General features: G+C 61.1%; 3 protein-coding genes across 5 annotated transcripts in view; 1 reads left to right on the top strand and 2 right to left on the bottom strand.

Moving 5' to 3' along the window:
- The window catches only part of LOC113995197, a 196712-nt gene that overhangs the window by 65781 nt on the left and 114367 nt on the right, over positions 1 to 16564 (bottom strand). The window lies entirely within an intron of this gene.
- YKT6 (YKT6 v-SNARE homolog) lies at positions 5 to 8000 on the bottom strand. 2 transcript variants are annotated; one of them, XM_027735070.2, is made up of 8 exons: positions 7924 to 8000; positions 7212 to 7332; positions 4310 to 4392; positions 3493 to 3593; positions 2083 to 2187; positions 1834 to 1899; positions 1231 to 1332; positions 5 to 756 (listed from the first exon to the last, which is right to left on the bottom strand). In XM_027735070.2, exons 2-8 carry the CDS (start codon positions 7313 to 7315, stop codon positions 721 to 723), a joined length of 597 nt encoding a protein of 198 aa, XP_027590871.1. In that variant the 5' UTR covers positions 7316 to 7332; positions 7924 to 8000; the 3' UTR covers positions 5 to 720. The 2 variants fall into 2 exon arrangements, with proteins under 2 accessions (XP_027590871.1, XP_039242322.1); XM_039386388.1 differs by having other exon boundaries at positions 7928 to 7960.
- Positions 8355 to 16343, top strand: GCK (glucokinase). Of its 2 annotated transcripts, XM_027734775.2 has the most exons (10): positions 8355 to 9471; positions 11736 to 11898; positions 12017 to 12171; positions 12392 to 12511; positions 12602 to 12697; positions 13030 to 13129; positions 14793 to 14976; positions 15193 to 15348; positions 15759 to 15992; positions 16080 to 16343. In XM_027734775.2, the coding sequence occupies exons 1-10, from the start codon at positions 9427 to 9429 to the stop codon at positions 16222 to 16224; spliced, it is 1398 nt and encodes a 465-aa protein (XP_027590576.1). In that variant the 5' UTR covers positions 8355 to 9426; the 3' UTR covers positions 16225 to 16343. The 2 variants fall into 2 exon arrangements, with proteins under 2 accessions (XP_027590576.1, XP_027590587.1); XM_027734786.2 differs by lacking the exons at positions 8355 to 9471; positions 11736 to 11898; positions 12017 to 12171; ... (1 more) ...; positions 12602 to 12697; positions 13030 to 13129 and having other exon boundaries at positions 14877 to 14966.

Genomic DNA, 16564 nt, shown 5'->3' with positions numbered 1-16564 from the left:
AGGGCTACAACTGGCAAAGACAACTTTATCCCCCCGGCCGGTGCAGCTGGGGCATGGAAATGACCCGATCACCGCGCGGGTACACCCTGAGCCCAAGCTTTTCCCTTCCCAAGGAGGAGGAAGGGGAGGCAGGGAGGGCTGCCGGGTCCCCAGCAGGCGCTGAGACCCCTCCCAGCTGACGGGAGCAGGAGAGGGGACTCTGAGGTGCAGGGAAGGCTGGTGAGCTCCCCTGCAGGCACAGGGACGTGGCTCTGGAAGAAGCTGCCCAGGAATGCAGCAAACACTCCTCCACCCAAGGAGCCTCTTCATTTTCCCTCCCCGCCCCCCCTTCTCCCACCCCTCAGCTCGCCCTTTGGACACAGAATACATAAAAGCCCTCCAGCCTTGGGGTGGGGCTGCTCCTGCCCCCCCAGCCCCTTGGGACAGCAGTGGGGGGCCCCTCCCAGCTCCCTGTGGAGGGGTTGTGAAGGCAGGGGGTTGCGTGGCCTGGCACCCCACGGTCCGAGCCTCCCCCAGGAACAGCGAGAGCAGGGGGTCTCTGGTGCAGACCCCCCTGCAGTCCCAGCCCAGTGCCAGCTTCGGTGTCCCCTCAAGGTGGACAACAGTCACATCAGCCCAGGGGGCTGAGGAGCCCCGGCCCAGCCCCAGGAACCCCCGGGGGGGGGCTGCAGAGGGGGACGGAGGGCTGGTGGTCCGGAGCTGGAGAGCCCGGGCTCTGCGTCACATGATTTCACAGCATGAATTCTGCTTTCGGGCCTGCGAAGAGAAGGAAAACCTTCTGTAAAGCTTGCCACAGCTCCCTGAAGGTTTTGGGTGTCCCAGGACCACCCAACTGAGGTCCCACACAGCTCTCCTCCTGGCCACAAGGCCGAAGGCTCATGGCAAGGAATGGACCCATCATCCCTCCCTTTGGCCAGAGCTGGCACTAGGAAGCGGGGCATCCCCCTGCTCCCTCCCCAGGGTGTGGGATGGCCCCAGTGAGGGGATGGGGGGCTTTGCAGCCGGAATTGGGGCACCCGGGCTCCCTCCAGGCTCAAAGCCTGCAGGAACAGGGGTAATCCCTGCTTGGCACCCATTGCCATGCCCCAGGGTTCATCCATGGGGGTGACCCCTGGGATGATACTCCATCCACCCCCAGCTCCTTAGGCAGGGGGTGACTCCCTCAGGGTTCATCTGTGAGCTCCCAGGCCTCCCCAGCTCCTCAGGGAGGGGGTGAACCTCCACACCCACCGTTTTGTAGAAGGCTTTGGACTGTGCTCCGAGCACCTCCGATTTGGAGACCAGGTCATCCAGCTTCTCCCCCCGCTCCAGCAGTGACTCCATAGTGTTGTGCTGCCAGAGAAATGGGTGCTGAGCCCCAGTACTAGCCCTCCCCAGGTCCCCAGCAGGAGATGGAGGTGCCACCATGTCCCCATCCCACCTTCCCACAGCCCCCCCCAGCTCTGCAGCCCTGAGGGAGACAGGAATATGGCTGGGGGCAGGAGCAGCAAAGCCCCCACAGGGCCACCAGGCAGGGAGGGGACGGGCATTTGGAGAGAGAGGGCAGAGCCCCTGTGCTTGTGTCAGGCCAGCTGGGAAAAGCCCAAGAGGAGCAAGGAGAGGGGTAAGGGGAAAGAGGTGGGGAGCAAGGGTAGAAGGGGAGAGGGAAGGGAAAAAGGTGGGGGAAGCGAAAAGGTGGGGAAGGGAAAAAGGGGAAGAGGTAAGGAAGCTCCCACATCAAGAAGGTCTCCAGGAAATGGCCTAGGGCCACCCTACCCCTGCCCCAGAATGTGTGCCTCCAGGGCCTGCTGGCTGTGCTGGCAGGACCATCCAGCCACGGCCCCATGTCCTCACCAGAATGATTTTGGTCTCGTCCAGCTCTGCCTGCACTCGGGTCATCGGGTCGGCATCACGGGGGTTCTGGGGAGGAACAACATGGCACTGGCACCACCATGAGGACACTGGGGTTCCCTGGGCACAGCACCACAGCACTGGGGTCCCAACACGTGCCAGGTGTCCCCCACCTCCCACCGCCATCCCCAGGGCTGCAGGAACACGGGAACCCTCTCTCCCACTGCCCAGTGGGCTCCCAGTGGTCTGCACCTGGTATTTGCTGAGGTATCCATCCAAGGCAGAGTAGCTGATGGTGGCGGGGGACCCCGAGGGCCAGTCCATCTTGCTGACCTGCCTGGAGAACTCATCCAGCACCTACCAGGTGAGGAAACAGCAGTTACTGCTCAGTAGCTGCACCTGTGGGGCCACACTGGCCAGAGGGGTTTGCTCACCAAAATAGGAAATTTTAGGAAAGGGACCTGAAAGCTCATCTAGTCCCACCCTTTGCCATGGGCAGAGACACCTTCCATCAGAGCAGGTTGCTCCAAGCCCCGTCCAACCTGGCCTGGAACACTTCCAGGGATGGGGCAGCCACAGCTTCTTGGGCAACCTGTGCCAGGGCCTCACCACTCTCACAGGGAAGAATTCCTTCCCCTCTAACCCTGATTTGCGTCAGCGTGAAGCCGTTCCCCCCTGGCCTGTCCCTCCAGGCCCCTGTCCCAAGTCCCTCTCCAGCTCTCTTGGAGCCCCTTTAAGCACTGGAAGGGGCTTTAAGGTCTGCCTGGAAACTTCTCTTCTCCAAGCTGAACACCCTCAGCCCTCTCAGCCTGTCTTCCTGGCAGAGTGGCTGGAAAGCTGGAAAGGACCTGAGGGTGCTGGTGACAGTAGCTGAACGTGACCCCAGGGGTGCCCAGGGCAGTGCCCGTCCCTGTGCTGGCACTGCTGGGGCACCTCCAGGGCTGTGTCCAGGGCTGGGCCCTCAACAAGTGAGACACTGAGGGGCTGGAGCGTGTCCAGGGAAGGGAACAGAGCTGGGAAGGGGCTGGAGTAGCAGGAGGGGCTGAGGGAGCTGGGAGGGCTCAGCCTGGAGAAAAGGAGGCTCAGGGGGGACCTTCTGGCTCTGCAACCCCCTGACAGGAGGGGGGAGCTGGGGGGGGGTCGAGCTCTGCTCCCAGGGAACAGGGGAAAGGACAAGAGGAAGCGGCTTCAAGCTGTGCCAGGGGAGGGTGACGTTGGATGCTAGGAAAATTCCTTCCTGGAAAGGGTTGTCCAGCCCTGGCACAGCTGCCCAGGGCAGTGGTGGAGTCCACACATCGCTGGAAGTGTTAAAAAAAACAAACGTGTGGATGTGGCACTTGGGGACATGGGCTAGTGGTGGCCTCGGCAATGCTGGGGGAATGGTTGAACTGGATGCTCTCAGAGGGCTTTTCCAACCAAAACAATTTCATGATTCCTTGAGAGGTGCTCCAACCCTCTGATCGCCTTGGTGACCCTCCTCCTTGATCCCTTTTGAATGAGCTGAGGGCAGAGACAGGAACCCACAGCCTTGGCACACGAGGACCAGAGCAATGCCCACACTAGGCCAGGGTGGCCATCCCTGACTGTCCCCCATCCCCTGCACGTGCCACGGTGGGAGGACTGGTGGAGTGCCCCGGAGCAGCTCCTGGCCTGTGTCCTCACCTTGTCCAGCAAGGTGAAACAAACCCGCTGTGGATACTCGTTGTCTGCGATCACCACTCCAGCCAGCCCATCGTTCCGGACGTACACGTGGCACAGGTACTCTGGGAAGGAAATCCCCGTCACAGAGGCAGCAAAGGTCCCGAGCCCTCCCCAGCACCCACCACCGTCCACCCAACCCCACAGCTTCCCCCTTCCCCCCAGAACACCCTGGAAGGTGTCATTAGCACCTACATTTCTCATGATTTCATTAGGAAAGCGGGAAGGGCTCAACATTTGGGGCTCAGCCTTAAATTGTGCTGTGGTAGGTGACCACACCCAGGCCATGTGGTGTGGGACAGGACACTGATGTCCCAGGGCAGCCACAAGTAAACAAAAACTAGTGAGGCACTGAGTCTGACTTTTAATTTAATTAATAACAAGGCTGAAGTGCCATTAGAGGCTTCAGCAGCCAACTCCAGGCCGCACCCCACGCGTCCTGGGGTTCCAGAAGCATGTGGAGCAGGGCAGGGAGACTGGGATGTGGTGAGAATTTGGAACAGGGAGTGAAGACTTGCACAGTAAAGCTGACACAGCCATCCCCCAGGGGGGTCTGGGAAGCTGCCAGCAGGGGGGCTGCAGTCCAACAGCTCCAGGGGTCCCAAGGGAGGTAGGGAGAGCACAGACAGTGGCAGCAGGGCCCTGCACCCCCTGGAACCTCTCCTGTGCTGGGCTGGGCTCGCACCTCACGCCCTCAGTGCTGCTCACCCAGATAGTGGTGGTGGTGTGAATATTCCCAGACACGGGGCGGGCACAGGGCGGGCACAGGGGCTGCTCTCACCTTGCTCCTTGACAGAGGCCCTGCTGCCCAGCGCCGAGCGCTCCGCAATCAGCTGGCTCGTGAAGGTCATGAACTCCTGCACACTGTGGGGACAGAGCACCAGGATGGGTCAGTGATGGCAGATCATCTGTCCCACAGCTCCCTGGTGCGTGCGGGAACTGAAACCCTTCCCCACGAGCCCCCCAGTGTCTGGATAGTGGGGCTGTGGCTGAGCAGAGGATTTTACTTTGAGAAAAGGCTGGACCCTGCACCTATGCAGAGTGGCAGCCCCCAGACAAAGATCCCCAGCCACCACCCAGACCCCTCCAGATCCTCCCCAGACCCAGGGGAGCACCCAGATCCCTCCAGCTGCAGTGACAGACTTGTGTCCTTGGGCTGAACTTGCTTTATGGGGATTTAGCAGAAAGTAAAAATGCTATTGAACCTGGATCTGTCCAGCCAACACCTGGTGAGCAACTGCATCACGGCAATCATGGAATGTTTTGGGTTGGACTGGACCTTAAAGACCATCCAGTCCCACTCCCTTGCCATTCCACTAGAATCAAAGAATATGCTGAGTTGGAAGGGATCCATCAGGATCATCACATCCAACTCCTGGCCCTGCACAGACACCCCAACAATCCCACCATGTGCCTGAGAGTATTGTCCAAATGCTTCTTGAGCTCTGGCAGCCTTGGGGCCGTGACCACTGCCCTGGGGAGCCTGTTCAGTGCCCAACCACCCTGTGGGGGAAGAACCTTGTCCTGAGATCCAACCTAAACCTCCTCTGACTCAGCTCCAGCCGTTCCCTCGGGTCCTGTCACTGGTCACAAGAGTGAAGAGACCAGTACCTGCCCCTCTGCTACCCCTCAGGAGGATGCTGAAGACCCCAATGAGGTCTGACCTCAGTCTCCTCTTCTCCAGGCTGAAGAAGGCCCTCATAAGGTCCATCCAGACCTTCCTCATTCTTGTGGCCTCCTTTGGACACTCTCTAATGGCTTCATATCTTCCTTATATTGCAGTACCCCAAACTGTCCCAATATTGCAGGGGGTCAGAGCAGAGCAGGACAATCCCCTCCCTGGCCCGGCCGGCGATGCTGGGCCTGATGCCCCCAGGACACGTTGGCCCTCCTGGTTGCCATGGCACTGCTGACTCAGGAACAACTGGCCATGGACCAGGACCCCCAGGGCTCTTCCTGCAGCTGCTCTCCAGCCTCTCATCCCCAGCCCACACACACAGCCAGGGCTGCCCCGGCCCAGGGGCAGAATCTGGCCCAGCCCAGACACTGACTGGACACCGGCTCCGTGGAGACTCCAGACCATCGAGGTCTTGGGTGCTGCAGAGAAAAGTCAAGCCCAAAGATTACTGAACATCCAGCTTCGGCAGAGAGGGAAGATGGACACCTTCCTCCTGGTCTGGGGATCTGCTGGCAGCCACAGCTCCCACCATTGTAATCCCAGAGTTTCATATTTAGGTTGGGAAAGACATTTAAGACCACTGAGTCCAACTGTGTGACAGTTCTACGTGTATCTTCCAATGCATATCTTCCTCAAGAAAGACATCTCTTCCATTGGGAATACTGGTTTTATTTCCCAGTATTCCTGGAGGAACTGCCCACCAAAGACTTCATTCCGCCCTCCTGACCCTGCCAAACTCCTTGGCAGACGTTCAGCAGATGTGAAGCACCAGCACAGCCTGGGCCTGTGCTCCTGCCCAGCAGGTTCCACAGCTCCCAGGAGCCACAGCCCTGCTTATCCCAGATCCAACCCCTCAACCCAACTCCACAGCCTCAAAAAAGTATGGATATGTGGCATTTTAGCCCAAACTTCAGTTAAACAGACCTTTAACATCAAACCTGGCCAAGCTCTCACAGCCCCTCCAAGCATCATCTGGGAATCAGCCCAGGACAAGCATCAAACCCCAGGAACAGCTGCTAGACCATCCCCCTCCTCAAACCGCTTCACTCTTCCCAAATTCCACGACTTTTCTTTGAGCAAGGGAGCAGCCTGCTGCTGGGGCAGCTGACAGCAAAACCACACTGGGAGCTTTCTCAGGATTTGGGAAAACAAGAGCTGCAGCTACCTTTGGGATCAGAGCTGACATCAGGTGCTGGCACTGCTCCACATCCCACTCACACATTTGACCAAGAAAGAGCTTTTTAAGACAATCAGTCTTTCCTTCTTTCAGTCTTTCCCCTTTATCCTTGGAATTACAGAACCAAATGTGCCTGAGGTTCTATTAAACGCTGTCATGGAAAATCTGGGTCCCAGAAGAATTTCCTAATTCCTTCACCATCTGGAGTGTGCACTGGGAAGGACCTGTTCGTTCCTGCTTTGTTTTACAGTTCCAGGAGGTCCTAGCTGCCAAGAGAACCCTCTGTGTGCCCAGAGGGAACAGTGGGACACCAGGAGCCTGGATCAGTGTTGGGGGCTAAAGCAGCTCACCTGAAGCTATTGGAAGAACCTGAGCAGAGGTCTGTGGGCTGGGAAAAGCTTGAAATGAGGCCAAACCCCTCCCCAAAGGTACAAGGGTGCAGGTGAGCCCGCCCAGCCTGGCACAGTCCAGCCATCCCACCCCTGGGGTGATGCCTGCTCCCGGATTTCCTCACTGGTCTGCAGCGGAGGGTTTGTGGGGTCAGACTTGCCCTGTGTCCCTGGCCAGGGTGGCTCTGGGGGCTTCACTGCACCCCCAAGGTCGACCCCTCACCCCAAGTGCTGACAGCAGCTCCCAGCTCCCCAGGGAGCGACTCCAGGGGGCTTATCCCTCAGGAAAAGCCTGTCACCGCTGCCCCTGCAGCCCCAGCTGGGCAGAAAACCTCCCAAAGGCTTCTGCTCCCCCAGCAGGGTCCTGCCCGAGCCACAAGCCAGGGGCAATCCTCTCTCCTCAAACCCCTTGCAGAGGCTCCAGCCCCCTAGGACCCACCTGGACCTCTGGAAGAAGTTGAAGGTGGACACGTCATAGGCAGCTTTGAGCAAATGCACTTTGGGGTCACCCTTGTAAAGGACACTTAGGCTGTAGAGCCTCATGGCAGCAGCTCCCGGGCCTGGGGGAGAGGGAAGGGTCGGGGCTGGGGCCAGGGGGGCACTGGGACCCCCCAGACCTTCCTGGGACCCCCCACCCAAATCCCCCACCCTCCATCCTTTAAATGTCTCCAGGCAACCTGAACCCCCAACCCCTCACGAGCCCCCTCTGACCCCCCACCCCGACCCCCAGCCCCAGCAGGGCCCCCGCCCAGGCCTAACCACACCCTGCCCCCCCAGTACAAGCCAGCCCAGCCTTCCCAGCTGGCCCAGTATAACCCAGCCCCCAGTATAACCCAGTACAGCCCAGTCCCCCACTCTGCTATAACCCAATAAAATGCCAGCCACTCCACCCAGTATAACCCAGTACAGCCCAGCCCCTGGCCCCCAGTATAACCCAGCCAGCCCAGTTCCCCTCCGTACAGTCCAGTCACCCCCAGTATGGCCCAGTACGGCCCAGTACAGTTCAGTCACCCCCAGTACGGCCCAGTTACCCCCAGTATGGCCCAGTACAGCCCAGTCTGGCCCAGTACAGACCAGTCTGGCCCAGTACAGACCAGTCCCCCCCAGTACAGCCCCACACGGCCCCCCGGGCCGCCCACCCGGCCCAGTACCGACGTTCCGGTCGCGGCTCAGCTCAGGCGGCGGCCGAACGGGGGCGATGGGCGCGACCCGGAAGTGGAACTGCGGCGACCGGAAGTGCACCGGCCCCGGGCGCTGCCACGGGGGCTCCTCCCGCCCTGCGCACGCGCCGATCTTGCCCCGGCCCCTCAGCTTCCCGGCCAATCAGCGCCCGCCTCCTCCCTCCCGGCCTCGGCCGGGCGGCAAATCCGAGCCGCTCCGCGGGCGACCGGCAGGGGGCGCTGTGCGGAGGGCAGAGGGGGCCCGGGGGACCCTCTGGGGGCGGCCCCGGCCCGGCCCGGCCCCGGGACCCTGCAGGGTGGGGACCTCTCGTGCTCCTCCTCGGCTCCGGGTAGGACCCGCCGTGCGCTGGGGACCCCGCCGCGGTGGCGGGACCCCTCTCTGGGCAGGCCCCAGCGCTGGGGTGGGGCTACCTGAGCCCTCCCGTGCCCCCAGGTATCCTCTGCGCAGGGGCAGGGGAGGTGCTGTGGGGTGACCCTATGTGTCCCCCCGGGCCCTGCCGTGATGCCCCTAAACCCTCTGCCTTCCCCAGAGCCCCCTCGTTCCCCCACGGAACTGGCACGCCTGGCACCCCCCCCCCCCCGGGCTCCCCGGGGACCCTCCCCAGCTCTTTGTCCGAGGGGATGCTGCCACGGACCGATGCCAGGAGGTTTTTGGGGTGACTAGGGGTGTTCCTGATCCCATTGGGACCCCATGGGCCCCCGTTGCCCCAACACTGGGTTGACGACACGGCTCTGGGGGTGACGGGGTGTCACCACATCCCCGTCCCCAAATCCAGGGCCCGTTCCCAATCCGTTGTGACGCTCGGTGTCAATCCCAGCGCCCTCGGAGCCTTTCCCATCCTGGGGGCACAGAGCACTTCCCAGTCACCCTCGCCCCTGTGCTGTGTGCCCGGTCTCCATGGGAGCGTTCCCGTTGCCAAGCGGGCCGGTGGAGTGCTTGCCACCGCCATCGAGCCGTTGGTATGACAACGGGGACATGGGCGACCCGGGGCGTGGTGCTTCGCGTGACGGGGGACGGTCCCGGTCTCGCCTCGCCAACGCACCGGGGCGTCCCCGTGGGCTGCGGGAACCCACCGCGCCGGGCTGGGCCCCTGCGCCCTCACCGGCCCAGGGATTTATCGAGGGAGCGAGAGAGCGAGCGGGACAGCGTGAGCGGAACCCCCGGAGCAGAGGATGTGGGGTGACAGGGCTGAGCCCGCCGGGGCGCCGGGCCCCGCTCCTCGCCCCTCCGCTTGAGGCCTGAGGGGACCGGGACCCCCCTCGGCGTGCGCTGCACTGGGGCGTCAGATGAGATAACGCAGCGAAAGTGGAGCATCCGCGTACAGAGCGAGGGACGGAGCTGCCCAGCGCCCGCCGGCCACCCTCAGGGACGGGGCAGGGGGCTCCCCCAGGCCAGGCACCGCGGTGGGGGGCACAGGGGCTGAGGGGGGCACGGCTTGGCCCGCAGCCCACCCCGCCCCGCCGGCTGCCCCCATGCTGGATCACCGAGCCAGGATGGAGAGCAGCAGGAAGGAGAAGGTGAGGCTGCTGCAGGGGTGATGCCAGGGGGTCGAGAAGGACAGGCTGGGGGGCACCCAGGGGGTGTGGGGAGCAGCGTGGATCCTCACAGGGGGTTCTTGCCTTCCCTGGAGCGAGTGGCCAGGTGCTCCTGGCATCTCCCGAGTTTCCAACAGAGGTAGCTGGGAGGATGGCTGGCGGGGAGGACACCAGCTCCTGGGCAGCCTGGGGGCAGCCTGACATGTCCAGGAGGGTCCTGTCCCTGAGGTCACCCCCCCCAGCATAGCACAGGCCCCACAGCACTGAGGGCTTGTGATGGAGCTGAGAGCATTCGTGGGATACTCTGCTGGGCTGGGATGCTCCCACCATCTTGGCATTGTCCTGGGCATCTTTTGGCCACAAGGCTGCATCTCTGGGATGAGATGGGGCCCATCACCTCCTTTGGCTGGTTGTCACTGTTGTCACTGAGACTCTCAGCAGGATGGCACATGGCTCATCCCCAGTCAAACACTGGTTGTTTGTGGGAAGCTGCTCCCATCTCTTCTCCAGATGGATTGAGCTCACAGGGCCATGCGTGAGGACAGTGGAGACTTTCCCTGCTGCCAGCTGGGACATGGAGGGGGCACAATATATGCTGGGTGTAGCCAGCTACCACAGCCAGCAGCCATGTGGTTCCCAGCTCCATCCCCTTTGTGGGTTGCACTGGACCACACTGTTTCCATGGGAAGCTGAGAGCCAGATTCCGTCACATGAGAAGAGCCAAATCCAGCCAGGGAAGAGCCAAACCTGTTGTTTTGGAGGCGAGAGAAGGAATGAGTAGGGACACACGGGGGTGAGATGGAGAAATAAAATTTGGACCCTTGGGTGCCAGCCCTGGGACAGGGACCCTCCGCCCACGGCAGATTCCCACAGGTGATTAGCGCCGAATACCTTCAGCCAATGATCCAGGCAAGATGGTTGAATGCAGCTCCGTGTTTTCCTGGCAGGATTTTTTCAATCATCCCAGGCTGAACATCTTCCAGATCATGCCGGACCTCACCGTAGTGCTACCTTGGGTGACTGGCCCCATTCCGGGGTGTCCGGCAGTGTCCCCCAGCCCAGAGGGGTCCATGCTGCAGCCACATCTCTTGGGCTCCTGTCTCCTGGCACCTGGGGGTCCAAGACTAATTAAGCCCCCAGGGTTCAGCACCAGGATAGAGGGGGAGGTGAAGGGATCCCACTCAGCTGTGGATGGTGGCTGAGGCCACAGGAGCCCTGCGGGGCCTTGGAGATATTTGGGCTGAGCCCTCACTTGGGGGCCTGGAGGCTGAGGGACAGCATTGAGGGTCGTGTTACGAGGAGTGGTCCCGATGTTAGGATGCTCCAAACCACACCCCAAACCCTTTACTGAGCCCCCCACCCCAAAACCTGTTGGGAAACAGCAGCAGCCTCAAGGCAAACATCTGTCTGCTGGCCAGAGCAGGAGTGGGAGCACTGGAGCCTGCCCAGAGCCCGGTGACTAATGAGCCCTAATGCTGTGGCTGCAGCTGGTGGAGCGAGCACCGACTCCGGCTCCATCTGACAGCCGGGGGCCTGGCCCCAGCCCTGCTGCCTAATGGAGGCTGCGCCGAGCCCGGGGTTGCTACGGAAAGGATAAACACGGGTCCTGCCTGCCAGGTGCTTCCCTGGAGTGGGCCCTGCAGCTCTACCTGGCAGCGAGGCAAGGATTCCTGAGAATCTTCCTGCTCACCTGCCCTCTGCCCCAAATTTGGTGGGTGGAAAATTGTACCTGTGATTCCTGGTAGGATACAGGGAGAGGGATATTCCCAGGGGAACAAGGAAGACACCAGCATCTTCATCATGGAAGAGTCCTACATCCTTGGTGGGAGATTCTGTGCTTCTCAGTGGCATGGCTGGAGGCACGCCTTGGTGGGAATGGCCCTGGGATTCATCAGGATGGAATGTCCCAGGGCAGTGGTTGAAGTCCTGCTGGAGTGATGCTGGCTTCTACACAACCATCCAAACAAATCAACTTGCTGATGGGGACGGCACAGGGACCCCAATGCCAACCACGATGTCCTACAGGCAGCACTGGGAGGGGACGTGGGGCCTCATGCCAGTCCTATGGATTCCCTGGTGCATATGTTCACCTGAAGGAAGTAGAGCAGTGGGATAAGGCATTTTGGGGTGTCCGTGAGCCGGTGGGGAAAACCAGGGTCGAGGGAAGGGAAACGTGGTTATTTCTTGCAGTTCAGGCCCCTGAACCTCGTGTCCTCCAGCCCTGGCTGATGCTATGTTCCACGCAGGTGGAGCAGATCTTGTCAGAGTTCCGGCTGAAGGAGGAGGACCTGAAGAAGGTGATGTACCGGATGCAGAAGGAGATGGACCGAGGTCTTAAGCTGGAGACACATGAGGAAGCCTCTGTCAAAATGCTGCCCACCTATGTCCGCTCCACCCCTGAGGGCTCAGGTATGGCATCACTCCTGGTCCCTTGTGTTACTCCCTCCCCAGACCCTGTTGAGCTCCATGCAGAAGGCTGAGCCCACCCCGAGCCCATCACCTTGTCCCCCCCTCCCCGGCTTTGCAGAGGTGGGAGATTTCCTGTCGCTGGACCTGGGTGGCACCAATTTCCGTGTGATGCTGGTAAAGGTGGGTGAGGGGGAAGAGGGGCAGTGGAAGGTGAAGACGAAGCACCAAATGTATTCCATCCCAGAGGACGCCATGACTGGGACGGCCGAGATGGTGAGTGGGGCACACAGGGCATCCCGTCCCTTCCCAGTCCCTGTCAACGTGTGTGTTCCAGTGAGGACACTGGAGGGGACACTCTTCATCCCTCCCATCAGCAGAAAGCAGGGGGTGGCCAGGCCTGGGGAACCCACGGTGGGGACGGGACAGTGTCGATCTGTGTGCGGTGGGAGGGTGGTAACAGCCCCTGGCAAAGGCTGGGCCTCCTGTCTTCCAGCTCTTCGACTACATCTCCGAGTGCATCTCTGATTTCCTGGACAAGCACCAGATGAAGCACAAAAAGCTGCCCCTGGGTTTCACCTTCTCCTTCCCTGTGCGGCACGAGGACATTGACAAGGTGAGGGGGTGGCTGGGCAGCACAAGGGCTCGGGGGTCCCCGAGCACCAGCTACATCCACAGCCCCATTTTGGTCTGACTCCCATTCCAGGGCATCCTCCTGAACTGGACCAAGGGCTTCAAAGCTTCCGGCGCAGAAGGGAACAACGTGGTGGGGCTGCTGAGGGACGCCATCAAACGGCGAGGGGTGAGAGGGTCGGCTGCGCTGGTACCACCGCGGTGGGGGGACCCCGGCGCTCCTGGCTGCCCCTGCGATGGGCTCACTGAAGCCCAGCTTTGCCTGCAACAGGGCTGCTGGAGCCTGGTGTGTCCCCAGGAAGGGACCACTGGAGCCCTGTTATCCCCATGATGGGGCCACTGGAGCCTGGTGTGTCCCCAGGAAGGGCCATTCCATGTGTGTGCGCACATGTGCAACACATGCCCACATCCTCACCCTTGGGGACCCTCTACCCCAGACCTGCCTGCTGCAGGACAGCCCAGCCCCCTGTGAGCCTCCAATGGTCCCTGTCCTGTCCCCAGGACTTCGAGATGGATGTGGTGGCGATGGTGAATGACACGGTGGCCACAATGATCTCCTGCTACTACGAAGATCACCGGTGCGAGGTTGGGATGATTGTGGGTAAGACGCCCCTTCTGCAGGGACACACGGCCAAGGAGGAGGGACCGTCCCCCGGCCCTGCTCCCCTGCTGCTCCCCCCGTCCCTTTGGAGGGGCACACCAAGGACAAGGGGGTGGCAATGGCACCCTGCTGAGGCCTCCAGAGGTTGGGACACTCGATGGCATTGTCTGTCCCCAGCACGGTGGTGGGAGTGCCTCAGGAGTAGAAAGGGGGTAGTCACCATAACAGGGCTGGTCCCCATAGCACAGCCCTCCCCCCAGGCTGCTGGTGGCTGTGGCACCTCATCGTGGGAGACCCATGGCAGGTGACTGGTGTCAGGGAGCTGGGTGGTGGGGATGGGTTTGAACCCTGCAGGGAGCAGCCCCCCGCCTCTCCCAGCCCCCTGCTATCTTTAGTGCCATCAGCCATGTGCCATCTGGGCTCTGCGTCCCCTCGCCTGGGTAAACACGCACTGGGATGTTTATCAGCTCCTTGGGGCCGGGCTGGCCTCAGCACAGCACCCGGAGCCCCTGGGACCCTGCTGTGGGGACAAGGGGCCAGCCAGGGCTGTGGGGGCGCAGGGGGGGCAGGATGACCATCCCTGTCACCGCAGGATGGGGACATGCAGCTCCGAGCACGAGCCCCCAACCACGATCTCGGTCACCGAGTCCCGGTGCTCATGGAGCAGCAGGGGCCAGCTGTTCCATTTCTTTACTCTGAAATGAGGTCTAGCATGGAAACATGAAATTGTTTGGGTTGGAAAAGCCTCTGAGGTCATCAAGTCCAACCGTTCCCCCAGCACTGCCAAGGCCACCACTAACTCATGTCCCCAAGTGCCACATCCACAAGTCAGTTAAATCCCCCCAGGAATGGGGATTCTACCACTGCCCTGGGCAGCTGTGCCAGGGCCAGAGAGCCCTTTCCATGAAGAAATTGTCCAAACGTAAACCTCCCCATGTGCAACTTGAGGCCGTTTCCTTTCTGTCCTTGGAGCAACTTGGTCTAGTGGAAGGTGTCCCTGCCCATGGCAGGGAGTGGAACAAGATGAGCTTTAAGGACTCTTTGAACCTATACCATCCCATGGTTCTATGATTTGATGAGTCTATTGCATCCCAATGCTGGGTGGAATAGGGATAGAGATTTGGGACCTATGTAGTAAGTTCCCAACCATCCTTGGTTCCAGCTTTCATGAAATGGTTTGGGTTGGAAGGTACCTTAAGGATCATCAAGTTCCCCGCCATGGGCAGGGACACTTTCCACTAGACCAGGTGGCTCCAAGCCCCTTCCCACCTGGCCTTGAACACTTCCAGAAATGGGGCAGCCACAGCTTTTCTGAGAAACATCACCTGCCACCCTCACAGAGAAGAATTTCTCTGCAATGTCCCATATAAATCTTCCCTCTTTTAGTATAAAACCTTTTTCCCATGTTCTGTCACCTCTGGAGCCAGCCCTGAAGTAGTTGTAGACCATGGTGCCACATCACCAGGCTGAGGAATGTCCCTCACAGGTTCAGGAATGACTCCACACAGGTCCCAACCCCCATCCTGGCACATCTCTGGACCTTCTCCAGTTCCCCCCCATTGCTCCAGAAGACTATCCCAGCTTTATCTCAGTTGGGATGGGAGGGCCGTGGTGGGGGGGTCACTGTTCCCCCGCCACTGGCCCTGTCCCCGGTTCCTGGCAGGGACGGGCTGTAACGCCTGCTACATGGAGGAGATGCACAACGTGGAGCTGGTCGAGGGCGATGAGGGGCGAATGTGTGTGAACACAGAGTGGGGGGCCTTCGGCGCCTCGGGGGAGCTGGATGAGTTCCTCCTGGAGTACGACCGCGTGGTGGACGAGACCTCCCTTAACCCCGGTCAGCAACTGTAAGGAATAGGAGAGATCCAGTTCCTCTGGGTGTCCCCCCTGACCCCCTGCCACGCTGGGCTCAGCCCCCCGGCACGGAGGTCCTTCGCCCCAGGCTGTGCCCACGTGCAGGGACACAGCCGGCAAGGAGGGGGGAAGGAAAGAGGGGGTGCCGCGCGATGTGGCCCCCCAAATCCCAGCCCTGACACCGCCCCTTCGCCTGTGTCCCCCCCCAGGTACGAGAAGATCATTGGGGGAAAGTACATGGGGGAGATAGTGCGGCTGGTGCTGTTGAAGCTGGTGGATGAGAACCTGCTCTTCAATGGGGAGGCCTCTGAGAAGCTCAAGACCCGTGGGACCTTCGAGACCCGCTTCATGTCCCAGATCGAGAGGTGTGAGGCTGGGGAGCGGCACCCCCAAACCAGCCTGCCAGGCTGCACCGTGCTGGGGGTCTGTGCTGCCAGTCCACACGGCTCCAGGTGCTGTCAGTCTGTACCAGGCTGTCCCACGTGGGGATCCCTCTGTTCCACCACACCATACCAGTCTGCTCTGCCTGCCTCATATTGGGGTCCCTTATCCCATCACCCCACAGCAGCCTGCTCTGACTGTGCATGTTGGGGTCCCTTGTCCCATCAGCCCACATCAGGGTGGCCCACATCCAGGTCCCTCTGTCCCATCACCCCACACCAACCTGTTCCGACTGACCCAATTGGGGTTCCTCATCCTGACACCCCATACAACTGCCTCATAATGGGTTTTCCCCCAACATTCCCCGTTGACCCCCACTCTCCCCTCACCCCAGCGACTCCGACGACCGCAAGCAAATCTACAACATCCTGTCAGGCTTCGAGCTGCTGCCATCGCGGACAGACTGCGAGATCGTGCGCCGGGTGTGCGAGAGCGTGTCCACGCGCGCCGCCCAGATGTGCTCGGCTGGGCTGGCCGGCGTCATCAACCGCATGCGCGAGAGCCGCAGCCAGGACACCCTCAAGATCACCGTCGGCGTTGACGGCTCCGTCTACAAGCTCCATCCCAGGTGGGGATCCCCAGGGCCTTCCTGCCATCCTCCTCCTTCAGCCCCCATTTGTGACCCTGTTTCTGACCCCGTTTTCCCACTCTCCAGCTTCAAGGACCACTTCCACGCCACAGTGCGGCAGCTGACACCCGGCTGCGACATCACTTTCATCCAGTCAGAGGAGGGCAGCGGGCGCGGGGCCGCCCTCATCTCGGCCGTGGCCTGCAAGATGGCCTGTATGATGGGGCAGTGAGCCGGACTCGGGGGGTGGCGGGGGGCCAGTGGTCGCACTCGGAGCGCTGTGGGAGCAGACACAGGTGCAGAAAAGAGGTGGCTCCAGCCCCCCAATAAACGGGGTATGTGTGGACTTCTCTGGGGCCGCTTGGGCCAGCACTCCTTGTGTCCCCCTGTGCTGGCAGGGAGACCCACATGGGGCTGCCCCACATGTATGGGGCAGCCGAGGCGCTTCCCATCCCCTCGTCCCCCTACATCCTTACCCAGCTGCAGCGAGGGGGCTCTGACACACCCAGCTCCTTTGCTGGGGGAGAGCCCCCCAGGGAGATTGGCTTAGAGATAAGGGGCTCTTTATGGGT

The sequence above is a fragment of the Pipra filicauda genome, unplaced genomic scaffold (assembly GCF_003945595.2).
Source record: "Pipra filicauda isolate LSUMZ 115617 unplaced genomic scaffold, ASM394559v2 scaffold480_size458065_pilon, whole genome shotgun sequence".
Taxonomy (NCBI): Eukaryota; Metazoa; Chordata; class Aves; order Passeriformes; family Pipridae; genus Pipra; species Pipra filicauda.
This window is presented reverse-complemented; position numbering and strand designations above follow the sequence as displayed.